This window comes from Coccidioides posadasii, chromosome 1 (assembly GCF_018416015.2).
Source record: "Coccidioides posadasii str. Silveira chromosome 1, complete sequence".
Taxonomy (NCBI): Eukaryota; Fungi; Ascomycota; class Eurotiomycetes; order Onygenales; family Onygenaceae; genus Coccidioides; species Coccidioides posadasii.
In genome coordinates, this window is record NC_089407.1 from 7,499,007 (window position 1) to 7,524,203 (window position 25,197).

Here is a 25,197-nt window from a genome sequence, read left to right on the forward strand (position 1 = left end):
GATCGGGCGATATCGGGTTGGTCCAGCAAGGAGGGTTGGGCAAAGTCACCAATTAACAGGCAGCATGTCTGGGGAAGTTTCTCGTGTGAGTTTTCGTGGGAAAAGGTTTTGGGATTCTGGTCTCCATGCGGAGAACCCGAAAGTCTGACGCACGAAAAAGAACTTGACTCATCGCTCCGCACAATTGCACCTGAACCCGATGAATCCTATAAAGTCAGAGCCTGTCTCCCTGCCTCCTCCCAACCCAGTTTCAGCCATGCCTCAGAAACCTCGGTTGAAGGCGTGCGCTGTATCTTTATGCTCGGCCCAAACTTTTCATACCCTGTTCATCTACGACATCCATTTACCCAAAGCAATTTTCATTTCATCATCATTCACTCATACATCTGGGCGAAGCAATCCCCTAGTATTACCGCTCCTGGTGATCCTTTTGTTCCTGTTTTAGCTCGATTTCCATACATAATCTCCATTGGTCTTCAACGATAATAACAGCAGGCATTATTATGGAAGTAAAAAAAGGACATCCAACGCAACAAGGCTCTTTCAGACCCAACCTCTGATGTCGAGCTTCCCTGCGACCTCTCCCCTGCACGAACTAGGTCCCCATCCAGTTAGCTCTCCGTCTTGCTACCCCAGCGGCCAAGCCGCGATGGGATACCACACCAATGAGCGGGTACTAATGCATCAGAAAGGAGCCTAAGAACTTTACTTTTTCTGCCCAGTGGCTGGCATCTCGTGTGGATGTCAGGGTACAGGGGGGCCAAGGACGCCGCCCTCTGCCGGTCGTCCAGTTTGAGCATCGCCGACGAATGATATGGGTGATGTCCAGAGTGTCGGGAAATGGTTGGGCCCCCAACAAGTCGTGTCATTCTGTGGGAAATTCCTTGATATGTTTCTCCCAGCAATTCTATGTGTTCTGCACCCGTCATCTGCACGGATTCCGGAGTCGTTTAGCTACTCGCAACGGAGTGTCGCCATGCTGCGCGTTAGATGGAGTTTATATTGCTCCGAATGCAAAGGCGAGTCTTATGCATGCATCAAAACAATGGTTACTCCCGTCGGAGTGCAGAGTACGACATCGTAATCGACAGAGAGTGATTTTTCGCGACAACGCTGGTTGAAAAGATGAAACAAATGCCACCTGTCCTTTCTTCTCGTCTATCACTTTTTATTTTTATTTTTATTTTTTCTCTCTCTCTCCCTTCCCCTGCCAATTATTAATCCCGCGTTACAATTTCCCCCAGCTAGAGGTTCTCGGATGCGAGGGATCGTCGGGCTAAGAGCAGATCTGACACGCGGTCCAGGCACTGCAAGTCTTTATGCACTGGGGTTCCTATGCGCTTCGCTGACTTCCAACCCGGATTTCGGGCAAAATTGACCCCCAACAAAGCAAGATTCCAAGTATGCTACCAGTTCGGAGGCCTTAACCAACTTATATATTTTTGAGCCGGCCCACTCCCTCTCACAGTAACAGATAGAAGGACTTTGTGCATTCATCACTATGGATGGACATGCTCGGAATCGCTGCCCGGGTTCGGTCTCTCGATCCTTGTCCTTGTTACATTGTCACAAATAACTTCTACGACTCCGTACTCCGGACACAGGATCTGAGGCTTGTGGACAACGGTTGAACGCTGCCGGGGTTATCCAGTTAAGACTGCTGGATGCCCGGGAAAAAATTTATCCCGTTGATAAGGACAGTCCTCGTAAGCTCAGTCTATACTCCGTATGGACCCTCACCTTTTTCTCCATACGAAAACCCATCTCTGTGTTAGGGTATAAATAAAGTCTCCATTCGCATATTTCCTATGTAATATTTTTCGTGCTCGTGAAATATGTTAGAATAACGTCCTACACCTGTCGAAGCACGCCATTTCGACACACAAGCGGCGATAACATGGAGTTAACCAACTAGGGCAGTCGGGCCGATCCTGAACTCTGATCTCATACTACGGTTTCATTGTCGCCGAACCGCAATTTCCTGGGTAAGGCCGAGGACCGTCATAATTATTTTCTCTCTTTTTGAAACCACACAATATTCAGACCGAGAATCATATCTTTGCCCGCACCACCACTTCCAGCACCCAATATAGGTAGCATGAAATTTCTACTACAGCTGGAAGAGGTGTCTTGTAAAATTCCATCCTACTGAGCCTAGAGACTAGCCAAGCCTGGGGAATATTAGCAACATGTACGGAGTAACCTAAACTGACCACTTCTTTAGCTCTGCTGTGACCATCTCTCTAACAGTAGGCACAAGATCTGTATGGCAATGAAATATCTATGTAATGCAAGATAAGTGAATGGTCTGAGGGAATTAAAGGAGCAATGAGGGACAAGGTGGATGAACTTTGTGCTGAAGCCCTAAGCCTCGGAAGAGAGTTAGCCGCATTAGGTAGCACCCGTCCTGGAGCACCAGAATTGGATGCAGACACCAACTTAATGAGCAAATCAATCAATCAATCTCTTTTTGAAACCGCACTCTAATAGCACCTAAAAATTCCCCTCATGTTCTCCGTCTCCAAACACCCCATTGGCAGTTTTAAAGAGTCACGCATCGCGAGAGTGGTGTGGCTTGTTGCTTGTGGCTGGGAAGTTCCAGAACGGTTCTGCCGGTCTTGGCATCGCGTTCCCTGTTTTCCCTGTTTGGGACTGGGCGCGTCGTTCTCCGCACGAGGTTTGCTGTATAATGCCATTGTTAGCCTTCATCCAGCGCTCGTCAACGAGCTTCATCGCCGTTCAATTGCCCTCAATCATATGACTAGAAAAAACATTGCTGCCAAATACTCCTGTTGTCTCTCCACTATTGGGTGAGGATCGTTGGGCCAACTCCTTGATGGTTTCGAGCTCAGACCTTCCATGCAGAAGAGGTCTAGCCCGGCTCTTGACAACCAATTGCTCTAGCATAAGTTGAGAAAGTTTGTTATTCAATTGATTAAAGGATATTGGAAACTTATACTCCATTGGTCTTTGCTGATTTTTGACAATGATAGAGCCAGCTCACATTGCACACCATGCTCTCGTGTTGTAAACCCCGTAGACCTCGCCATGGCGAGACGGAGCCCCTTCTTCCACAGCATGAAAGCAATACCAGCCTGCAGCGGGACCTGCAGGAGAAATTGCACGGATACGAAATGCTTCGAGCAGTGTATTCCGGGTTCATGCCATCCTCTGCTCAGATCGTTTCACATCTTCGAGCCTTGCTTGTCTCGGATTTATTGAACCCGGATAACCCAACACTGAGCAGTTCAGGTCGACAGCTCGCCCAAGACTGCAGGGCATGGTTACGGGTCTTTATCCAGGTTTTACGTGACAAAAATGGGGACGATCAACTTCAAGAAGTTATTTGGAACCTCTCAAGGTCAAAAGTGTCCGTAGACACTGCTCGCCTTGCTGGGACTGCGTCGTCGGCCAAGGCGCAGGCAGATACTGCAGCCGGTATTTGATCTCACCCAGGCGGCGAGGTCTTCCGTTATCTTTGCACTATCATACTGACTATCGAACAGCATATGAAAGTCTGCGCACCATTACAAGTCTTTTGATGACAAATGCTGACTTCCGCCTCCTTGTTGGTGACCTGACGATGGTCTCTTGCCAGATATTTGCAGACACAGCCTCCTCTGTGTCCACTGCCGCTGCTCATGTCTCTGAAGAAGTTGAGCCTTCAGAGCGACAAAAGAATGTAATCGGAGCAGATGGGTCTCAAGAGGAGCAACGGCCTACGGGTGACGATGTTGCTCAAGAAGCCGGACGAATTGCTGATACTGCCAAAAATGCAGTCAAACAAACTGGCCGGGAAGCCGTTGACAGTATGAAGAGGAACTTAGCTGAAAAACAAAAAGAGTCTCTTTTGCATCGTATTAAACAAACAGTGGATAGTTTACGCAAAAGGGAAGATTATTCCAACTCCGCGGACACAATATCCCGAATAATCCAACATTATTCCATGATATATTACCGCGCCACAGGGTCGATGGCTATCGATATTGAAGAGAATATAGAAACTAACCCCGAATTCGACAAAACGATGAGAAAACTCTGGTCATTTTTATCTTCTTTCGGTTGTCAGGAGGACTGGAGCCTCCTGGAACAAAAGTTCCAAAAGCTGATGGAAAATTATCAAGACGATGAAAGGTTCAAGGAAACTTTTGAAAATATCGGATTCACCCTCTTTAGCCTACTAACTAACCCAGGATTTTACGATTCTGCTGACACCTCCATCGGCTCTCTTCGGGAAAAGCTCAAGGACGCGAGTACTGACTCTGATCAGAGCCTAGTCGATTTCTACGATCAGCTAAAACAGGCTTTCTATTCTGCTTCTCAAGATGAAAGCATTGCAAGACTTATCGCCGCCACCAAAAAGGTAGCGGGCCATTTGGTGGCTGCTTTTCGTGAGGAGGGATCCCGTCTGCCTGCTGATGCCCTGCATATTTTCTTGCCCCTTTTGATACGAGCCGTTCAACATATCCCAATTCCAAGACTAGAGATGTCTGTGCCAGAAATGGACCTCCTTCTCGAAAATGTTATTCTGGAGCCTGGCCACACTCTTCATTCTTCGTCTTTCCTTCCATATCGCATTCTTTTGACAACCACGAACAGTCTAGAACTACGAAAGACACACTCCAAGGAGACAACTACGGACATGACAAACATCGTGAATGTAACGATGAATGGACTGAATATCAGCGCGCAAGAGTTTGGATATTGGGTCCGCGTTCACTCCCCTCCTTACATACCGTACTTTGGCGACGAAGGCATAGCTAGTTTTGCCCTTGACAAGCGCGGGATTGATATCTCCCTAGAGTTCGCAGTTGGCAGACAGCGGTTAGAGCAAGTTTTTGCTCTGCGTTCCGTCCGAGTTCATATCCATAAACTCGAATACACGATCCAGAAAAGTTCGTGGGCTTTTCTCTGGTGGATGATGAAACCGTTTATCAAGCACATGGTTCGTCGCACAATAGAGAAGAAGATCGCCGAACAAATTGTAGCCACCGCGCGGGCTGTCAATCGTGAGCTTGTTTTCATGCGCGAACGGCTGCGCGCAGCAAGAATCTCGGATCCAGATAACTTTGCGAACTTTGTAAGAGCTGTTTTGACAAGGATGACTCCTCAGTCTGATCCAGATGTATACACTAGGGTGGGAATTGATGCGCATCGCAAGGGTATCTTCAAGGATGTGTATACGCCAGCCAGTTTGATGAAGATCTGGCATGAAGAAGGAGAAAGAGCCGGGGAGATTGTCGACGCTGGAGATGAAAGCGGCGGTATTGGTCTGACGTGGAGGAATCGGATCTTCGACTATTCACCATCAAGACGTCATTCTCGCCAACCGAGCCAAACCTTTTAGCTTAATGTTTATTTTCTTCTGATTTCTTTATTCTTTGGTTAACGATTTCGGTTTCTCTCAAATTTAACTGAAAATGATGGGCACGAATTAATGAATTGGCTTTTCCTTCTATTGCGAATGATTTACTCCGTACATTAGTTAAATAATAAACCAGTTCAAATGACTGCTATCCACCTCCATGCCATGCATCAGAAAATCGAATGGCATCGGCTTTATCCACAGTGTCGGGATCCATCATGGTCGCAGGCTGATTGCCGCGGATCAAATATGATCCTCTCCGAATATTCGGAGAGGAATAATATTAATCCATGATAGCGAGCTGGCCCCAGCTTATCGCAAAAGCTGCCACCTAGCAGTAATAAGGAATCATCATCGAGATCCGAATTGGAGAAGTGGCCAATTGTCCACTCCCTTATTTTTACACGCTATCTTCAGATTGGTCTTATAAAGCTCTTACATCATATTTGACCGTTACCTCTGTCACTCCCTTTAGGCTGCGAAATGTCCCTTATGTTGCGCTACCAGTAACGGGAAGCAACCGGTGATCCCACCAGAGAAACCTCGTCGCGAAGCGTGGTGTCTTGGAAGCTGAGATACCAAAGCGCCCCTTGACTTGATTCGGTGCTTTCCTCCCATTCACATATTACTTCATGATGCTCCCCTTACCACTTCTCCTAGGGCTATCACTTCTCTTCTTACTCCCGTTCACACTTTGCGCTGAAGACTACTACAAGGTTTTGGGAATAGATAAGTCAGCTTCAGAGCGAGATATAAAAAGAGCATATAGGACTCTAAGCAAGAAATACCACCCTGATAAGAATCCGTAAGTCTATAGCTCCAGTCCATTTGTCCTGGTCAAACCGCTTGATTTACCTTGAGGATAAGAAATAATTATATGGACGGTGCTTACCGTTTTTGTCTGTCAAATATATAGTGGGGATGAATCTGCCCATCAGAAATTTGTGGACATAGCCGAAGCTTACGATGTACTGTCAACCGCTTCCACGCGAAAGATCTACGACAAGTATGGCCATGAGGGTCTGAAACAGCACAAAGAAGGCGGCGGTGCCCCCACTCATGACCCTTTTGATTTGTTCTCACGTTTCTTCGGCGGCGGAGGTCACTATGGACATTCCGGTCAGCGACGTGGCCCGGATATGGAAGTCCGGATGCATGTACCCCTGCAAACATTTTACAGTGGCAAAGAGGCCGAATTTCAAGTCGAAAAGCAACAAATTTGCGACACGTGTGAAGGTTCAGGGTCTGCAGATGGAAAAGTAGACACCTGCAGCAAATGTGGCGGGCATGGAGTTGTGCTTCAGAAGCACATGTTAGCACCCGGCATATTTCAGCAGGTCCAGATGCACTGTGATAAGTGTGGTGGGAAGGGACAATCAATACGTAACCCATGTCCTGTTTGCCAGGGCAAACGAGTAGTACGAAAACCAGTGACGCTAACGGCGACCATTGAACGTGGAATGGGCAAAGGATCGAAAATAGTTTTTGAGAACGAAGCGGATGAGAGTCCGGATTGGGTTGCTGGAGATTTAATACTCGTGTTGATGGAGAGTGAACCACAGCTTGGAGATGACGATGCGGAGAGGACAGATGGGACATTTTTCCGCCGGAAAGGCAAGGATTTGTTCTGGAAAGAGGTTCTCAGTCTCCGAGAGGCCTGGATGGGAGATTGGACTCGGAATTTAACCCATCTCGATGGGCATATTGTTCAACTTGGCCGAAAGCGAGGACAAGTAGTCCAGCCACTTTCTGTTGAGACAGTAAAGGGCGAAGGGATGCCAGTTTGGCACGAAGGCCATTTGCATGAGCATCATGGCGAAGATTTCGGAAACCTTTATGTGGAGTACACCGTCGTACTTCCAGATCAGATGGAGAAAGGGATGGAGAAAGATTTCTTTTCCCTATTCGAGAAGTGGAGAAAGAAACACGGAGTGGATTTGCAAAAGGATTCTGGCCGGCCTATTCCTCAAAGAGATGAATTGTAATAGTACATATTCCCGTTTCCTTGATCTTTCTTTTCTTCGCCTTCTACCGCGAACCGGCGTATTCTATATATCGGTGATACCTTACTGCTTCGTTCCGGTGCATCGCTTCCAGACCTCCGAACCGTATACGATAGATTTCATTGTGACAGGCAGGGTACAATAGATTTCATTGTGACAGGCAGGGTACAATAGAGATGTCTCCAATACAAAAGCGCATTCTGGATTTATACTAACCTGATGCTTAATTTTTCTTCTTTTTTTCAAATCCACGCTTTTAATAGCCACTCTCAGTCTTGAGGAGAATTACATTCAAAAGAAATTGCATATGTGGACCTGTATAATACTTTGCTCACTCTACCTAATGGAAACGGCCATGAGATACCACTCCCATGCGCCAATCCTACGATTCCATTGCTAGAACCTTACACGCTTCCAAGAATTTGAATGATGCAGACGTTCATATGTTCTCCTATTCCCATCACGATAATATCCTTCCTTCTTGCACGCACAGGAAAGGCAGGTTTAAGGATGTCTCGGAATAGCGCATGGTATGACACCGGGAAGAGCCACGATACTACACCAACAACTTCCAACATTGTATGTCCAGAATGCGTTACAGATAGACTACTACCTCTGCGGTCGCTTCCAACCCACGAATATCGATTAGGCCAGGTACCTCAGTGCCGCTTTGCTCAGGGAGAAACTTTTGCCATTCAGAAGCTTGATAACTACATATCCGCAAACCCGACAGATGTGCAGAGAATTTTGCGGCGCCGGCTCACAGCTTTGTGGGTTCAGCGTGTCATATGGGGTTCGGAATTATGTTGATGTTATGTGCCATACTTTTGACGAGGTTGCCAGCGAGGTAGACATTGACGGGAAGCAGGCGAAAAATATAATATGCTTGAGGGCTGCGGTTATTCAGCCCTGCCAAAGTTCATGAATTGCGCCAATTGCATGAAATTTGGATACTCAGGTTGCAGTTGATTTTGATTACCCTGGTTGGAGGTAGATGATTTGGCTATTGAATGGCCTGCGTTTCATTGTGCGCTATTTTCCCTTTCCTTCTCGTTATTCGATCTCACTTTCTGTCTCTTCTTCCGCCCCCTTTTTTGCGGTTTTCTCGTTTAACTACCTCGAGTGTTTTATTCAGCATATAACCAAGTATGTCTACTCCACATTCGGCATCAAAAATGGTTTGGAGAACTTTTATAATTCCTTTCATCCATTGATCATTCCATGGTTCGGAGGAATCTAAGTTTCCACGAGAAGATGCAGCAAGCATCCAAGTCCGCTATCAGTATAGATAAATCCTATTAGCAATCTCTCAGCTCACACGGCCCTTTCATACCGTCATGTCTTGTGATTCATCTTTCTGCATTGAAGCAGTAGACTACTTCATCGTGACATCCTCGGCGGTTTCTCAAGCCGGGGCCACCAAGGCAGAAAAGGAGGGAGATAAATATGATGGTAACCCCACTCCATTATAGGATATGAGCTCAATAACAATGAACCGGAGAAAGCAGGGCGCTCATTCGACGAACTTTTTTTGCAACTTGAGTTTTCCTGGCCGCGGGATCCAATCTTATCTTATCGGTGGCTGCAGCGCCGTGGATCACGCTGTGGGGCGAACATTTCCAGAAACTTTCCAAACATCCCAGCTAGCCCGTGGAGGTTGTCATCTACCAACCTATTCCAACATCCACAGAGACAGCAGCTTGACCAGCTTTGAGTTTTTATGTCAATTGATCGTTGTTTGGATATGTAAACAGCTGACCGCGGAAAATGCGCCTGACCGAATCATGGGCGAAAGGAATGAATTACATACTCCGCGCTTGATGTCAAATAATTTAAAGGATAAGATGCAGCTTCCAAACACCACGCTGGTCAATATAATATACGGATAGAGTTTTTGCATATTCAGTCTTGAGGTTGATTAGAAAATATTCCAACAAAACTGCAGGGTACCCCAACGCAAGGCAATCCTGGGCGGGTGGAAAGAACAAAGGTGCTTGAACGGAGTACCTACAGCAAAGAGCCGAGGAACTGAAGAATTAAATGCTGTTCTAATATGTTTTTATCAGCCTATTTGCCCTAGATATAGCTTTAATAATAAGCACAGAGTATACGCTATATACAGCACACTGGTTGATCATCTGTTGCACAGACACAGTGCTGAAACATGTTCCCGGTCCTCGACCAACCCTGGGAGATTGAATAAGCTGCCGTTCGCGGTAGTCGTGTGACCGCAGAAATGGACAGCCAAGGAAACATCAAACACCCATTCCAAACCTCAAGAGAATATAGTCCAACACTGAAAAGAAAAATTGCCACTATGCAGGTAATGTATCGCTCAATAGACGTCCAAACGAAGCGAAATCTCGAATTAAAAAAGGTAGGAAGTCGGTAAAAGAGAAAAGAAAAATTTGGTCGGAAAATCGAATGCTAGCCACCCGTATTGGCCTCCCAAAACACCGAAGCAGCTCCGTTTTTCATCGCTGATAGGAGACTTGCAAGAGAAGAAGGATAGGGTAAATAGTAGCTTTTATTGTTCGCACCGCATGATGCGGCTTTTGCGTCGAGCTTTAAGTCGGTGCTCCGTGTCCATCAGTCGATTCTGCACCCATCTCCGCACCTCTTGGTCTGACTTGATATCAGAGCAGTTCAGTAGATCTGTCAGGGCCAGCTTCAGCTGGTAGTCGCTATCGTTTGATTTATTGATATCTTGCTGGAGCATTGAGGAGATTCTCGAGTCAACTGAGTCGGAGAAAAGGGATGAGGCTGGAGGGGTTGAGGCATATCGAGAGTTTGGGTGAGGTCGAGAGTTGATAGCCGGCTGAGAGGGAGAGCTGCATCGTGTCGAGGGTTGTGTGAGCGAATGGCCCGTGCTTGTAAGTGGCCAGCGACTTTTTGAAGAGAGCATCGGGAGCATTGGATATGATTTTGTTGGCTTCAGGTGACAGCTTCCGGGGATCTGAGAAGCATGTGGCTGGTCGTTCACTCAGGGGTAGTGCAAAAGTCGTCCCGGAGGTGTTTCGGACGTTGTGCAATTGAAGGGGATTTAAGAAGGGTATTGTGTTACTCGATGGGGAAAAAAGGTAGCAATTGAGTGGGAGAGAAAGCAGCGATAAAAAAAGCAGCAATGGTGATGGGAAAGAAGGGGGATGATATTGAATTGAGGGCAGCTTGCCTGCGAATGTTTTCCAGGAATCGCCCCCCTACTAACGAGATAAGACGATCGGTTTGGCTTTCCAAGACACGATTAAGGTTGCGCAAGTCGAAGAAGGGCCCAGGCGCCGCTGGTGGAACCTTCATGACGTAAGAGAAAGCTGATCCTGCGTCGACAGTCCTGTGCTCTGCTCTGGTTTCGACCATTTTCATCGCGTCGAAGCGTTTTTGCTTCTCGACCACGAACACGAGAGAGAATGAGGGGTAGCTAGGCCAACGTGGCATATTTCTTCCCCTCCACAGCATCCAATACTCCGTATGCGACCGATAATCGCTGCAGATGAGGTTTCTTCGAAACGTGCGGAACCCTCCGTCAAATCGACCACGGGCCCATTTCTGGGATCAAATCAAGTTCTCAGCGGCAGGTTTTCGTGATTCAACCTTGGCAGCAATTATTAGAGTCTCGATGGCAACCAAAAAGTGCTTATCAGTGAAATCGCCTCCATCCCGCCAATCCCAACAGTTTAAATCAGTCCACCCCTACTGTAGTCAAATAGGCGCTAGTGCACTCAGTCCCACGGACTGGAAAAAATATCCACGCCAGTGAATGCTGGAACAATTGATGGGTGCGATGATGTCCGAATTCTGGAGGCCACTGGGAAAGGCGTGACGGAAGCCTTTAACCGAAGTCAATGGATCACCCCATGGTTGTAACCTTTCCGATCCCGACGGTGGCGCTTCGTAGAAGACGTTGTGGCAAAAGGTGATTGCACGCAAAGATTCTAGACCCCGTTGGGTTCTGAAAGAGGCCGTTACCTCGAGAATTGCTCTTCTCACGACGCATCAAGGATTGTCTCCAATATCAGGGTTCTTTGCACTGCCGACCAGTCATGTCCTATAAGTGTTCCCGGTCTTAATTTACGGCGGGATTTTGGCCACGAAATCGCTCGCAATTCAAGCCGCCAGCGGGTAGGACATGCCTGTAGAGGACACCTTTATTCGATTTTGATAAAAGGGAACGGATGCTCCGACGTTTTGCGGGCTTTCGGACGTACAGCAATAAGTTATCCACCCCGCAATTTTGCCCCGTCAAGCGTCTTGACGCCGTTGAGGCGTTTGATCAGCATGACCCGCAATGTGGCCAGAATATACATGAACTCTTGTATTCGACTCGAACCGGTCTAGGATACAAGATTATTACCTGGGATGAGACGCATCTGTACAGAGGAGTCCTCGTCATCTGAATTCGGAATGCAAATTCCTTACCATCCTGCCCCGAAGCTTTGCCCCAGAGTGACGTTAGTCCCTATTTACATGTTTGCAGAACCATTGCGGACAGAGGGATGTGGGCCGACTGTGCAACCGGATTTTTGAAAGCTATGAGTTCATGTCAATGGTTGGGGAATTGGTTGCTGGCAGCAAGTAACCCGAACAATGCTACCCCGCCCTCCCTGCGTTGTGGAAAACAGGGCTTGCAGGGAGGAAGGTCCTGAAGGCTTGCACTTCATGAAAGACTAATAAAAATAAACAGCTCACAGTTTGTCGTGTCTCTGCATCGAGTTCCCCTTGACCGTGGTAGAAAAAGCAGAAAAGCAATTGAAGGCAAGTGAGATTTGCTGCGGCTCCAAATCTAAAAGTTTATGGTTGGGGGTTATTTGGGTGCCAAGAAAGACTGAACTAGCACCCAATCGATCCACTCACCGCCTTTGAACCTGGTGGGCGGCAGTATGCAAAAAATAACCATCGCCAGCGTTCGTCTCGCAACACCAGCTCGACGGCCATCCCCTCCACGCCCGGCATATAGGAGTTTTTGAATACCTTTTCCAAAATGGTTCGTAAACTAAAGCATCACGAAAAGAAGTAAGTCACCTTTTCCAACACCCACACAGCACTCCAGAACAACTAACCCTTTTCGCAGACTCCTTCGCAAAGTCGATCTCTACACCTACAAATCCGACAACAACCACCGCGAAACCGCCGTTCGCCAACGCTATCACCTCCAAGGTCCCTTAGATTATAAGAAATACAATGCCCTCTGTGGCTCCCTGCGCCAACTGGCTCATAAACTCTCCGCCATAGACCCGGAGTCTTCCTTTCGCAAGGATATCGAGGCGCAGGTCCTAGAAAAGCTCTGGACGATGGGAATCCTAAAGCAAAATCGAGAGCAAGGGGCAGGGCTGAGTAAGGTTGAGAGAGAAGTTACTGTGAGCTCGTTCGCGAGAAGGAGGTTAGGTGTTGTTATGGCGAGGACGGGGATGGTGGAGAACGTGTCCACGGTGGGTGACCTTCATCCTTCCCCCTCTAGGACTCATCTATGAGAATGAATAGGACGAGACGCTAACTATTTCGTTCTTTTCTTTAATTAGGCCGTCAAATTCATTGAGCAGGGGCATGTGCGCGTTGGCACGGAAGTCGTCACCGATCCTGCATTCTTGGTCACGAGGAACATGGAGGACTATGTGACTTGGGTCGACTCGAGCAAGATAAAACGGAATATCATGAGCTATCGGGAGAAACTGGACGACTTTGATCTGTTATGATGACTTACGGTCTGCATTGTTATGAGTGTAATTTCTACGACCTGGCTGTGTTGATAGGCTTCCATCTGAAGCTTTCTTCCCTGGATATCGCCACACAGGGACAGTGGGACGGATTAGACCCGGTACGCGGAATTATTGTTTATTTTTGGGATAGATAAATCTGAGCCTGGCTCGGTGGGCGTCTTGGGCGAAGCATTGAGCTGGGTTGGGATATACCATTTTATGCAGATTAATGTCATTTATTTGAACAGCGGTCATTCATATTGTCATTTGCTGTTATTTTATATTATTTTTTTTATCACTATATGATTTATATTCATTCATGGTGCCAATTCTGGCAACCAAATATGGGATTTCATATACGCTCACTTTCTCTGTCTTCTGAAAAGAGCCAAGGGAGAAACAGTGTGCGAACTCCAAAATATGCATCTTGTACCAATATGGCTGTAAACATGAAACAAAACATTCCCCGGGCAGGGGGTGGGTATGTAATGCAGTAATGAAAGATGCAGGAATACTGACATGGTAGATGGTCGGTTCCTGCGATAGTGCAACATAGAGGATAACATTGACATTTCCCAAACAAAAAGCCAGAAGACAACAACCGCTCTATGATAGTACTCAGCTTGGGGTATCTCATGGATATGAAAGACACACAAATCAAAAATGATTAAAACGATTAGAAAAGGGGCTATGCTTTTGAACTTCGTCGGAATCCGAAACAGTGCCGAGTTGCGGAATCGTCAGAATCATCGTCGCTCGTCAAAATTCTTGTTTTCGTGAAACCAGATTTGGCCTTCAATTCACTCTCAATCACCTGTGGACCCTGCCCTTCGTCGACGTCTTCATCGGGAATATCTATCCTGAACCGTCGCACACTGCCTTCGTACAGCTGCTTCCCACCTTTGGTTTCATCGAAAAATGGGATGCGCTGGCTCTTGCTTTGACACCACTTTGGAGCGAATCGTCGCCACATCCCACGTATCCCGCGACAGGAACGGTCAATCTTCTCGTATTCACGCCTGCGAGTCGACGAAGAGGTCCAATGCATCACAGTGGGAGGTATCACTTTGTAAGCCGGGACGATACCTGATGGCTGTGTGTCATCGGGCAGCTGGGGCGGAGGGACTGTGTCCCAGTGATTTAACTTCTCCATGTTTGGCGAAAGATCTTCCGACGATGCCGGTGATAAGGATGGTTGGTTGGAATGCAAAAGTGGAACGGAAGACGGCGATTCTGCTGAATTTCTCCTTGGAAGCCGCTGTCTTATCGTGGCATGGCCACGCTGCGTAGGTTCTGTAGAGGTACGAGTAGGCCGAGGTATCACGCTGTCCAGGAGATCGTTTGGCGGTTGGGATGTTGATTTTGGTGTGACACCGAAAGACTCAAACAACCGACAACTTTCGCGATGAAGCGCTACCAAGTCCCGTTCCTCTCTGTGGAGCTTGAAGCGGCGGTTTGATGAATGTGTTTTCGACGAATGGGGGTGGCGATGGCAGGTAGATTGGTTGCGACGTGACGCGGATCTCGAACCAGATACAGAAGACGATCTGGATGTGGTTGGTGTTTGGGTTTTTGGGCGATATTCTTTTGAAGAATCTGCGAGTTTTCGGCGAGACTTATGGTCGTTTTTTGGATCCTGCCCTGAAGGGGCCGGTAATTCATCGCCCGCAGAGGGGTTCTGGTTGGGGGGTTCAACTGGGCTCTGCATATCGTCCTGGTCGTGAACACACCCTCTAGAAAAGGCAAGCAGCGGAGTAGGCATCTGAGAATCAGGAAAGGTCGGTGATCGAGGAGAGATGTTGGTCACCTCGAAGGCAGTATAAAAGGTCTTTGTGTCGGAGGCGAAGCTCAAGGGCGACGGGAGGGCGCCAGCTAGGAGGAGAGGCGAGACCGCGATATCCAGTTTGTGGTCTGTGGAAACATTGTACTGAAAGGCAGTTGGTAGGTATAGAGCTTTGGATTCAACTGGAGGGTCTCTTCTTGTTGAAGCAGAGCCATGATTAAGTTTGTCGTCCTCAGGGCATGTGAGCGCTGCCATGTCGTTTCATTGCGTGGTGAAGCGGCGAGTGCCTCTGGGAAACTGAAGGAAGTCACCAAACAATAAGTAGCCTGTGAAGGTGTCAGCAGGAGAGACATGTGATGTTCTTCACTCTCAGAAGCAGGATAGACATACATCAAACTTAAAAGGTTATAGTTGACCTCAGGCACCCCTTTAAGAGAGAGACAGACCTGAGCTTGGAGGAGGGGGAGTTTTAGCATGTGAAGCACGCAGAGGCCAGCCCAGCTTCACTCCAACCAACGTCACTGGCCCAGGAGCTAAACTGTCAAGCAGAGGGGATCAAATGAATGGACAGTGCAAACAAAGCAGTCAATCAGGCTTCGCTTTTCTCCATGAAGATGCATGAACGCAGACTCCCAGTTGAAACGGAGGTTTGAGCACCCTTTGGCGCCTTGCTCCAGGGCAAATCGCGCAGTCCAGACAGAAAAAGAGATGAAGGACCCGGCGGCATGTTTGTTTTAAAAATAAAATCGAAAAAGCAGCGCCAGGAGCGGTGACCGCATTTTCGACAGGACAATGCTTCATGTTCGAGAGCGGGGTACTCCATCTGCCTGCGATGATTTGATGGGCTTCACCGGTTGGTCTGCTTGTTGTCAGCGAAAATCGCCCACGTTCTCGCCGGGACGAACAGAAACTCTTAGAGCCACATGACTCGCTGGCCAATCCCGGGCCTGCTGACAGCCACTGGATCGTGGGCCAGCACGGCCTGCGACGAATCACCCGGCGCGGAGCTGGTCCCGGCAGCGGATCTCTGGCATGGGCGAGGGCGTGCGGAAATAGATCGCCCATTGCCGCCCAACGACGGGGCCCGAGCTGGCGCTAATCAACCTCTCCTTACGTGGACGGCAATGCAGGGGGCAAAAAAAAAGAAAAAATGCCCGGCCGGGGGGGGGGGTAAGTTTATCCTGGGGGTTGGCAGCCCGCATGTTCTTCCCGCTGTTGTTTGGGGCATCTCGACAAGTTAACTATGAGAACCCGACTGCGAATAATGTTCGTTTGGCCATCTCCAGGATGAGAATCAGTCAGCACCAGGACAGCAGTGCTCCTCATCAGACAGGAGTTCCCGCACAGAAAATCAGTCTACAACTCATGTTCCGGAAGCCCATTCTCAGATCGCAAACACAAAATTCTATTATGCATTAGTGTCAAAGTTTGCTGCCTTTTCCCCTTTTTTTTTTTTTTTTTTTTTGACGGTTTGCGGTGACAAGCTCACACTCGAGCCACGATCTTCTCGGGTCAACTTATTTTTGAGCTAAAGATATGAAGTCTGGTTCACGAAAATTGGGCTTGGACACTTTGCTGGATTCCATATTGAGTAGTACAACGCTGCTGCTGCGACAATATCTGGTGCCGCACTGCCGAAGGGTGATGATCCATGTACGGAAGAGAGTTCGACCCATCTTTGTTTTGCAGGCTTCAGGGCGCTTCCAGGCTGAGTATTTGGATCCCTCATGGACTTTGCTGAGCCCACCAAAGAGAAAGTCCCTGTGATTTTGAAGCATGGGAACTAGCTTTGGATTGTCTTTGGCGTCATCTGGATGCACTTGAATGTTGGAATCTCTATTCAGAGGGAACTCGGCAAATGAATTTATCGTAAGGGGCGAGTATGCAGTCGGTACTCCCATCATCGCAGATTCAACAATAGCAATTACAGATACGGCTGGGGGGTCAGTTCCATCTCATTTACCCTGTACTCTGTCTCCATCCAATTTGAATGGCCCTGTCAGGCTTACAAGTATTGGCTCATACACTCGAGCTCCTGGCAAGACTTTACTATCCTTGTTGAAAGTCCAGACATAACAACAACTTAGCCAAATGAAGTGCTGTCGACAGACACTGTTGTGCAAAAGAATCCAACCACTTATGCTCTTCAGAGGACATTCATCCATATCTTCTCTTCCAGTCAACCCTGAGGTGTGAAAACCCTAATTTGGAGTCCCACACTGCGTTCGTTGCTAGCATGAAACCAACTCCTGTTCAATTTAACACGGGACTAGTATTTCAGGATTAGCTGAACGGATTGAGACATCAAAAACTCCACCAGTGATCCATTTACACTCCCCAGATATGAAATATATTCTATTTGAACAATATAAACAACAGAGGACTGAGAGTGACTTTTTGTATTTGATGTTTATCCTCCACTATGTCTTGCTTATGGTAATTAATAATACAACTGTCTTTTCTGCTCGGTAACAGGGACATTGTAGTTGCACACATTCCCGTCTAGACCGCCACAAAGCGTCGTTCTGTGGGACTAAATACCCCCACGGCTCAAGGCCCACCGAGGCGAGACTCTGAGCAACAGAGCGTGGACACAGACGTGATCTCGCAGCATACCATGGCTATCTGGCGAGCGGTCTCGGCGAGCCAGTCGGGCCTGGCTTTGGGACAAGCGAAGCCTTCCCGCAATCCCGGTCCCAGCTGCTGACACGATACCGCGCTGAAAAGCACTTTCCATCCCTTTCACGATGAACGATGGTTCGACTTGCTCAGAAAAAAACGAGCGGCGCACGAACACAATGCATTCACGTCATTTTGTTCGCATCAAGTTACTCTCTTCCTCGGATGCAGATCCGCTCCCAACGTATTACCCGAGCTCTCCTTGACCTGAGCAAGTCAGGCCCGGGACCTTACACAGAAGCAGCTATTTTATGATATCACGTTAATTGCTTCGTTGCTTCGCTGCCCAGATTGAGCGAAGAGAATTGGCTGAATTCGGCATCTTCGTCGAACACTATGCTTAAAGGACTGCATCATACCGTTGAGCACCATGATGCTCAGGTAGAGCGGGCCCTGTAACGTTTAGGGCGCGTCTCCGTCTCCCAATCTACTCCAGAGGTCACCTTATCTTCCCTCACGCACTGTTTTCCGCGGGCTACCGGTCAATATTCTCTACCTATCGATTTATCACCTGGCTTATTTTATGGCGCGTTCTCAGTTTGAACTTATACCCTTGGAAGTTATTTACAATGTTTCTGATTTTCTTGCTTCTGAATGCATGCAAAGCTTGTTTAATTTGGCTCTTGCAAGCAGAGAATGCTGTTCTATAGCGGATCTGCGACGGTTCCGGAATATTCGCCTTGTTTTGTTGACCGGCGAGCGGCTGAGGGCGGAATTACAACGCTTGGACGACACTCTTTAAGGAGAGAGGCAGCTTTCGCCATGTAAGTCAACATAAGCTCGAGCACGCTGCCTTCCGGACGCCACAGGCTGTTTTACCACTGGGTTTGGTGCCACCTGCACCAGAAAATCCCAACGACGTCGATGATAAATAAGTGTTAAGTTTCGAGGGCAATATCGAGACCTCCCACTTGGACCTTGAATCTTGGAGCAAGGTTACCGCGTTCTCTGAGCTGCGCATCCTCAAAGTAGCGACAATTATTGGCATAAGGTTGCTTGGATGGGCAAGACGTTGCGACTTTAGGTCTCTCAAATCGCTGCATCTGCGTTTAGAGGCCGGCATTTGGGGTGATAATATAATTGTCTCATGGATGAGGAAGCCAGCTTTCTCCTCCGGGCGCTCCCTTCCCTGGATAGTATAAAATTGATGCGCTACTGTGGAGATATGTCGTTCCAAGAAATCCTGGGGCACGGGACCCTGCGTCGGCTTTGCATTCTGCCAGGCGCTCAAAGAGCGGTCAGGCCATTTGTCAAGACCAGAGAGAAAATTGATAGCATTTTAGCATATTGTCCACGCATTGAAGAGTTAACTGTGTCTATTCCGGGCACCAATGGGGATTTCCGGGAAGTGGAGATCCACCGAGCCCTTGGCCGGATGCCGCGGCTCAAAAAGCTCGAAATATTCTTTGACTGCTCGGGTTTCTATGCCTGGTGCAAAGGGGGATCCTCTCTACAGCCAACTTCTCCGTTACGCTACGCAGATATTCAAGATATTCTGATTAACGCTTCTATCGATGAACCTTTAATCTATTCTATATTTCGAACTATTATCGAAGCGAGCCCACGAGAGTTTCCTCTCCAGCGTTTGAAGGCAGTAATATTCGACTTCGGCAATTTGGGGGTAGAGTACACAGCCGACCTGGATGCTATCGTTCAATTCTTATTTCGCAAGTGGCAGTATATCCAGGTCCAAGAGATGGTCATGACAACATTATAGTGAGAGAGCTTGGGGCAGTGGACAGGGTGTGGAGAGACAGGTTTCAACCGTTCCAACACCCAGGTAGCGCGATAAACTGGAAGGACGATTGGCATAGCGTCCCTCTTGAGTTGTAGGAGGCTTCAATCATGCTATCAGAGATGTTATGTCATGATATTCTTATTGGTTCACAGATATGCACATATTAGTTCCTATAAGGTGATAAAGGTCTCGAGAGCCCCCTATCACAGCAATGGTATTCCCTCAGATTTGTTTTTCCTCCGCTCGTCCAAGAGGTTGAAGGATGTCTTTTATATACTCGCTGCGAGAGATGTATGCGAGGAATAACTTCTGAAGCTGAAAGTTGTCATTAATTTATGTGCAACAGATATCACCAGAATCTCCTAAAATTATGTCCCTGGGGAAGCAATGCCTACAGCCCATTTTCACAGGACTCACAACACGTATATCAGTTCAGCGTTTTCTCTATCGGTGAGATCTAGCCATCTGTATTTTGTTGTTAAAAAAGAAAAGGGAAAGGTCAGCTTTCGCGCTCTCCCCGTTTAATGACAATGTGATATCTCTAGGGAGTTACGTACTCTTGGTTCCGAAGTTTGACGTATCCTGGCTGAGCTCTGGTCTGAGCTTTCTTTGCGTTTTCCCGCCGATACCACCACAAGATAAAATACAAATCGAAGATACACAGGATCCAGCAGGTCAATATGGTGATTTTTGCCGGGACGTAGTCTGGTGCATGCTCTGGACGGAAGGTTTGGGGTCCTAGACGTGGGATCTCAATTAATATTTCGAAACCGTTTGTCTTTGTTTCCTTTTCTTTTGGGATTGACTAACCGATGATGTTTCCAGCACAATATCCCATAAGGAACAAGGCAGCAACAGTGGTCTTTTTGGTATAACCTGCCACATTGGACGAGATAATCGCTAGCATGCATACAAATGCGGTAGTGACAGACAGAGTGAGACTGTATCCAGCCAGGCGTCCTGTGTTATTTGACTCAGGTAGAGCGATCATTAATATTACGCCGAGAATTCCTAAGTATAACCCTCCTGTTGCAACAATAAGTCGCTGCTTGAAATAGTGCGCTGCGACGGCGTTGATCATAAGCGTCAAGACTTGCACAGCTCCTCCGGGGGCACCGTAGAGCAGACTTTGCTCAGGTGTATAGCCAAAGCTCACAATCTAGAAAGATGTGAGACAAATTTGAAATAGTTGAGAATCATCTTTCTTCGGTAATACTCACCAGTTGGTTGAAAAAATTAGTGATTCCCCCTGTTCACAATCAGCGATCTTTTTTTTTAAAAAGGAATTCTTGAATGGTATCAAAACCGCGTACCATTGGGAATCGAGGTGACAATCCCATAAAACACAATCGCCCAAGTTACCGGGTCTGTGAAGGCCTCTATGAGCTGATACATTTTGAATTGCTTGTTTCCAATTCCCTGCTGATTGACCCGGACTCGTTCAACGGCTAGTGTACGGTCCTCCTTGTCAAGCCATCTCGCGTTCAGCTGGTTGTCAGGAACAAACCACCAAAATAATAATCCCATTGATACGGTCAAAAGTCCAGTGGAGATGAAAAGGGTTTTCCAAGGCGCGATGGTGCTTCCATGTATGCGTGATCCGACAGCGATACCATATGCGAGAACGGCCCCAAAGATCTGCGCCCAACCGTTAAAGGAGAACCAGAGATTCACTCTGATTGCCTGCTCAGGTTTGGTATACCACTATTGTTATATCAATAAATGCTTGATAGCAGGTAAAATGCCCTATCTACGCCGATCGTAGCTGTGTCACGCACCTGGGATGTGAGGAGCGCAAAACCGGGAGTCACTGCAGCCTCAAATACTCCAAGGAAAAACCGGAGAGCAACAGCGCCAGAAAAGTTTTCCACGGCAGCAAAGCATGTGAGCACCAAACCCCAGGCCACCATGCAAAAAGCTGAGTACTTTGCCAATGGCAGTCGTTGCAACAGTCGAGTGGTGGGCCATTCCCATGCCAAATAACCTTACCCCCCAGGTCTTGTCAAACAAAGTATCTTTGCGTATATTCCAGGATTCATATCATGATGAAAATTTGCATACCGAAGTAGAACATGCTCCCAAGCCATTGATAGTTGTCGCCAACAAGATGGATATCCTCTTTTAGCCCCATGACGCTCGCGTATGAGAGAGTTGTCTCTGTGATACGAAGTCAAAGAACCATCAGCGTTCGCAATGGCCATATGAAGAGGCATCCTAAATTCACCACCACATCACGTACTATCGAGGTAGTTCAGGCCATATATAACACACATCAGCGGCATAAGATGCCAATCGATGATCCTCAGCAGTCTCTTGTTCGTTTCTTCTGTCAAAACGAGTGGCTCGCCATCAGTGTCGGTAAAAGCTTTCATCGCCTCGTCCGCATCTCGCGCCGGCTTTACAACCGCAGCATCTGAGCATTCCTCGTTATTCTTCTTGATATCATGTTTCTCGACATCACGATTCGCTGCTGCCTCAACGGATACGGCTGCACCCGGCTTTTTGCTGTCGGTCGCCATCATGTATTGATTTCTTTCTTTTTTCTTTTTTTTCCCCCCCCTTTTGTTGGGCGTTGATTCCAATTGCGATCAACGCCGATTCTAAAGGGAAATGCGGGGTATATATAGTATGGAAAGGAGGACAGGGTGGTATCGTCTCACGGGTAGGATCGCCACTCCGCTTTGTTTACTGGCATAGCTAATCATCTTATTGGGCCACCTCTGTGCTCCTTGTGATGCACCTGAAGAATAGCTCTCTGTGTTTCTGGGGTATCTGCATCTCAATGAGTGCTTGACGCTGGGATTGCTAGGGGATCCCTGCTCTCAAGTGGAGATGTCAACTGGAACAGCTGCCATCCCCTCAACGAACTTGTTGAGGGAGCAGTCGTTGAAACGTGGAGAAAAAAGAACTTGGCGAATCGTGGCTCTTAGATTTCGCCGATCCAGGCAAATGTGCTAGGCCCGAGGTATTGATGCCATGCTGATAGAGCAACGCCATCCAGAACAGTATCTGTCCCGTCTTCGTAGTGCTCGCACGGGATAGCTAGTCAAATTCCCGTTAGCAACCGAAAATTTCGCCTAAACGAACCTTCCAATCACGACAACAGCATTTCGGGAACAAAGGCCTAATGATGTACGGAGAATATGGATGTTGGTTAGTTTTTGATATATGGCGTTGTGGGCTTTGTCTAGCCCCAATAACGGACAAGAGAGATAGTTCGGTAGATATTACCATTGCCCTTTGAGAACTAACTATGCCAGCGGTACCAACTTAGGGTAGAGTTGAATATTATACGAATAGTTAAGGGCATATCGAACACATAGATGAGGCTTGTATCAACATCAAGATGCTGATGGTGCCCCTATTTCGGCTCGTTCTGAAGCTGCGCGCCACATCCTGAGCAGGAAGCAAAAATCCTCTCTATTTTATCTGCCCACTCTTTTCAAATAAGCATCCCAGCCCGCTTTTTGATACCGCCTAGCGGCATCAACCGGGTCAGGAGCCGCATAGATCCCGCGTCCACTGATAATAAAGTCCGCACCGCCTCCAATGGCTGATTCAGGGGTCTGATACTGCTGTCCCAATGCATCACCCTTGGAAGCAAGGTTAACACCTGTCGTGAAGAGGACAAAATCCTCATCATCCGCCTTTCCAGCCGTTTCAACTCCTTCTAAGGACCTGCTGGCCACGAAGCCTAGGACAAAGCCCTTGTACTTCCGCGCCAGCTCAACCGACAACTCAGTATACTGACCAGTAGCAAGACTACCCTTTGATGTCATCGTCGCCAAGATCAGGAGCCCTCTGTCTGAAGCGTGGGGGAAGTCTGGTGCAGAAGCAACTTGCGCTAGGGCATCTATGATACCTGGGCCCGGAAGCACGGTTGCATTAACGATATGAGCCCATTCCGAAATGTGGAGTGCGCCCCCATGGTATTGTTTTTGCACTGTGTTGCCAATATCAACGAATTTCCGGTCCTCAAAGATCAGGAAGTTGTGCTTCTGGGAAAGGGATTGGAGTCCGGTTATGGTTTCGGCGGAGAAGTCGGCGAGGATATCGATGTGAGTTTTTAGAACGACCATGTAGGGGCCGAGTCCTGTCCAGTGAGTCCTACTTATCAGCATGCAGAATTTCGCACATTGATGAGGTGGGGGCGGGGCAGGATGTCGAACGGGTTTGAAAACTGAGAAAGTGAAGGAGGATCAATAAGTATCATACTGTCAGCCAGGTCAAGGAGCTCCTTTGTAGTTGTGACATCGGCCGAGACCACGACATTTGACTGTTTCTCGGTCGCAATCTGGAATAATCGTCGTGCAAGTGGATTGGGATGGTCGCGCGCACGGTCTTCGTACGGGAATTGTGATTTGGAGGCCATGTTGGCTGCAGACTGGATGAATAGAAATCAGCTGAGATTGATTTATCCCGGCGAGATGAATTGGCCTGCACGGAGTAGTCTAGCTGTTGTTCGTTTTGCTGTGCTTCAGTAGAGCGATATAACACCGACTTTTTCAGTGGTGGTTTGTTTTGCGTTGAGGTGCGAGGGTTGCGGGGAAGACTTCCAAAGGCCAGTCAATTGGCGACTTGCGAGCCTCTCTCCCGAGTTTGAACAAAGATCCCATCTTATTTCGACTTGAACACTCTGCCATTATACCGTGTGGATAAAAATACATCAATCGTTTGTGTTATGTACATATATGACATCCTCAATTTGTCGGCAGGGGACAACCCTTCAACAATTCGGGCCCCTATTTCCTCAAAATTAAGTCATATCCTGGAAATCCCATCCCGAGAAAACTAATACCCCAGAGTGCGCCTTGGACAAACCAGAAGGGTACACCGATAATGCGTCCATTGCCCTTCTCTTTCCCTGAATATACATATCCGGCAAGGAACAGTACTCTGAGAGCAACCCACGTTGTTCCGAGGAGCGTTGCGAGACGCGGATGCTTAATACCGGCGACAAGAATAGATACCATGGTCTGGGACATGTTTTCGAGGTAATTGGCGTGTGCCCGTTGAGCACAATTGAATTTGTAGGCTGCAGGCTGTAGAAAGAGAATAGGGTTAGGTTCTGCTCTTGGTGTGAAGGGGACAAGAAATGTGATGGAGGCCGAAAGAAGGGATAATTACGTTTTTTGCACATTGCTCTGGGGTTGCGTAGGCGTTAGGGTACTCGACGCCAGCAGGTCGACGAAGGCCTGTCGTGATAAAGCCGTGCACAAAGCCTAGGAAGGGAATTGCGCCGAGGGCGACAGCAGCCACGTTACTGTGAACATTGGTTAGCAAATATTTAGATTCGCATGTTAGATTCGAGGCATTGCATATTTATTGGGCCATCTTAAAATGCGTGGATTCATGGGAAATACGTCTCGGTCATAAAGGGGCAACAACGAAATTCGAGGCATTTGAACTTGGAGGAGCAAAATACATACCCATAGTCGCTCGGGAGGGTGAATGTCAATGCCATTGTCAGTGTTTGGTTACTGAACAGTTCTCAGAGCTGGTGTTATGCGGGCTTTTAAAGCTGTTGGGGATGAAGAGAGATCTTCCTGGAGCTTGGGATCAGTCACCAACTTCAAAGAATGAGTTGTTCACAAATCATTAATGATGGAGGAGCTAGCGTAGTGAGTTATATTAAAGCTTCTTGGAGAGTGAGATGAGACGCTTTGAAATCAACACCTGTCCATTTCAGCTTATTCCCCCTGCAATCCGCCAGGCTGAGGCAACTACTATGTCATCTTATAGCTGCCTGGGCGCCTTCACTGCGCCTCGGGGATAAGATTTCATGGGTTACAGATAGTTTTGAAGTTTCCACTGTGCGGAGTCTCAAGTCAAGGGTTGGTTCAGCAAATGGAAAGCTTCGGACGGGCTTTTGTGTTGTTCCGTTCGGCACAATTAACAAAAGTTAACGCACCCCGGAGCCGGTGAAGGCCGACGCG

The 25,197-nt window shown here is 47.8% G+C and overlaps 10 protein-coding genes across 10 annotated transcripts; 5 read left to right on the plus strand and 5 right to left on the minus strand.

Moving 5' to 3' along the window:
- The first annotated feature begins 261 nt into the window (after positions 1-261).
- On the plus strand, positions 262-1,433 carry D8B26_002254 (uncharacterized protein). The gene is made up of 2 exons (XM_066123772.1): positions 262-610; positions 693-1,433. The coding sequence occupies exons 1-2, from the start codon at positions 560-562 to the stop codon at positions 1,119-1,121; spliced, it is 480 nt and encodes a 159-aa protein (XP_065979847.1). The 5' UTR covers positions 262-559; the 3' UTR covers positions 1,122-1,433.
- A 1,581-nt stretch (positions 1,434-3,014) lies between these two features.
- Positions 3,015-5,347, plus strand: D8B26_002255 (uncharacterized protein; the record flags this gene model as incomplete). Its single annotated transcript, XM_003066177.2, has 2 exons — positions 3,015-3,438; positions 3,507-5,347. 2 exons carry the CDS (start codon positions 3,015-3,017, stop codon positions 5,345-5,347), a joined length of 2,265 nt encoding a protein of 754 aa, XP_003066223.2.
- Positions 5,348-5,720: 373 nt separating this feature from the next.
- On the plus strand, positions 5,721-7,569 carry SCJ1 (DnaJ- protein scj1). Its single transcript, XM_003066178.2, has 2 exons — positions 5,721-6,170; positions 6,282-7,569. Exons 1-2 carry the CDS (start codon positions 5,998-6,000, stop codon positions 7,348-7,350), a joined length of 1,242 nt encoding a protein of 413 aa, XP_003066224.1. The 5' UTR covers positions 5,721-5,997; the 3' UTR covers positions 7,351-7,569.
- Positions 7,570-9,895: 2,326 nt separating this feature from the next.
- Positions 9,896-10,282, minus strand: D8B26_002257 (uncharacterized protein; the record flags this gene model as incomplete). Its single annotated transcript, XM_066123773.1, has 1 exon — positions 9,896-10,282. One exon carries the CDS (start codon positions 10,280-10,282, stop codon positions 9,896-9,898), a length of 387 nt encoding a protein of 128 aa, XP_065979848.1.
- A 2,064-nt stretch (positions 10,283-12,346) lies between these two features.
- Positions 12,347-13,058, plus strand: IMP3 (Small subunit (SSU) processome component; the record flags this gene model as incomplete). The annotated part of the gene is made up of 3 exons (XM_003066179.2): positions 12,347-12,378; positions 12,437-12,794; positions 12,885-13,058. 3 exons carry the CDS (start codon positions 12,347-12,349, stop codon positions 13,056-13,058), a joined length of 564 nt encoding a protein of 187 aa, XP_003066225.1.
- Positions 13,059-13,402: 344 nt separating this feature from the next.
- Positions 13,403-15,564, minus strand: D8B26_002259 (uncharacterized protein). The gene is made up of 2 exons (XM_003066180.2): positions 15,235-15,564; positions 13,403-15,170 (listed from the first exon to the last, which is right to left on the minus strand). Exon 2 carries the CDS (start codon positions 15,097-15,099, stop codon positions 13,750-13,752), a length of 1,350 nt encoding a protein of 449 aa, XP_003066226.2. The 5' UTR covers positions 15,100-15,170; positions 15,235-15,564; the 3' UTR covers positions 13,403-13,749.
- A 3,046-nt stretch (positions 15,565-18,610) lies between these two features.
- D8B26_002260 (uncharacterized protein) lies at positions 18,611-19,240 on the plus strand (the record flags this gene model as incomplete). The annotated part of the gene is made up of 1 exon (XM_066123774.1): positions 18,611-19,240. The coding sequence occupies one exon, from the start codon at positions 18,611-18,613 to the stop codon at positions 19,238-19,240; it is 630 nt and encodes a 209-aa protein (XP_065979849.1).
- On the minus strand, positions 18,873-21,820 carry D8B26_002261 (uncharacterized protein). The gene is made up of 8 exons (XM_003066181.2): positions 21,501-21,820; positions 21,323-21,418; positions 21,040-21,245; positions 20,575-20,965; positions 20,482-20,510; positions 20,072-20,420; positions 19,819-19,999; positions 18,873-19,726 (listed from the first exon to the last, which is right to left on the minus strand). The coding sequence occupies exons 1-8, from the start codon at positions 21,781-21,783 to the stop codon at positions 19,675-19,677; spliced, it is 1,587 nt and encodes a 528-aa protein (XP_003066227.2). The 5' UTR covers positions 21,784-21,820; the 3' UTR covers positions 18,873-19,674.
- A 656-nt stretch (positions 21,821-22,476) lies between these two features.
- On the minus strand, positions 22,477-23,723 carry URA3 (orotidine 5'-phosphate decarboxylase). Its single transcript, XM_003066182.2, has 2 exons — positions 23,477-23,723; positions 22,477-23,354 (listed from the first exon to the last, which is right to left on the minus strand). Exons 1-2 carry the CDS (start codon positions 23,631-23,633, stop codon positions 22,687-22,689), a joined length of 825 nt encoding a protein of 274 aa, XP_003066228.1. The 5' UTR covers positions 23,634-23,723; the 3' UTR covers positions 22,477-22,686.
- Positions 23,724-23,877: 154 nt separating this feature from the next.
- D8B26_002263 (uncharacterized protein) lies at positions 23,878-25,027 on the minus strand. Its single transcript, XM_003066183.2, has 3 exons — positions 24,691-25,027; positions 24,389-24,524; positions 23,878-24,303 (listed from the first exon to the last, which is right to left on the minus strand). Exons 1-3 carry the CDS (start codon positions 24,723-24,725, stop codon positions 24,004-24,006), a joined length of 471 nt encoding a protein of 156 aa, XP_003066229.1. The 5' UTR covers positions 24,726-25,027; the 3' UTR covers positions 23,878-24,003.
- Between the last annotated feature and the right edge of the window lie 170 nt (positions 25,028-25,197).

Coding starts and splice junctions, on each gene's coding strand:
- SCJ1 (XM_003066178.2), top strand. CDS start 5,998: ATGATGCTCCCCTTACCACTTCTCCTAGGGCTATCACTTCTCTTCTTA. Junction 6,171..6,281: donor TACCACCCTGATAAGAATCC/GTAAGTCTATAG, acceptor TCAAATATATAG/TGGGGATGAATCTGCCCATC.
- D8B26_002259 (XM_003066180.2), bottom strand. CDS start 15,099: ATGGCAGCGCTCACATGCCCTGAGGACGACAAACTTAATCATGGCTCT.
- URA3 (XM_003066182.2), bottom strand. CDS start 23,633: ATGGCCTCCAAATCACAATTCCCGTACGAAGACCGTGCGCGCGACCAT. Junction 23,355..23,476: donor GCTCCTTGACCTGGCTGACA/GTATGATACTTA, acceptor CTCACTGGACAG/GACTCGGCCCCTACATGGTC.
- D8B26_002261 (XM_003066181.2), bottom strand. CDS start 21,783: ATGATGGCGACCGACAGCAAAAAGCCGGGTGCAGCCGTATCCGTTGAG. Junction 20,000..20,071: donor TTGTGCTGGAAACATCATCG/GTTAGTCAATCC, acceptor TCCCACGTCTAG/GACCCCAAACCTTCCGTCCA. Junction 19,727..19,818: donor GTCAAACTTCGGAACCAAGA/GTACGTAACTCC, acceptor AACAAAATACAG/ATGGCTAGATCTCACCGATA.
- D8B26_002254 (XM_066123772.1), top strand. CDS start 560: ATGTCGAGCTTCCCTGCGACCTCTCCCCTGCACGAACTAGGTCCCCAT. Junction 611..692: donor ACGAACTAGGTCCCCATCCA/GTTAGCTCTCCG, acceptor TGCATCAGAAAG/GAGCCTAAGAACTTTACTTT.
- D8B26_002263 (XM_003066183.2), bottom strand. CDS start 24,725: ATGGCATTGACATTCACCCTCCCGAGCGACTATGG. Junction 24,525..24,690: donor ACCCTCCCGAGCGACTATGG/GTATGTATTTTG, acceptor CAATGTTCACAG/TAACGTGGCTGCTGTCGCCC. Junction 24,304..24,388: donor CAGAGCAATGTGCAAAAAAC/GTAATTATCCCT, acceptor CTCTTTCTACAG/CCTGCAGCCTACAAATTCAA.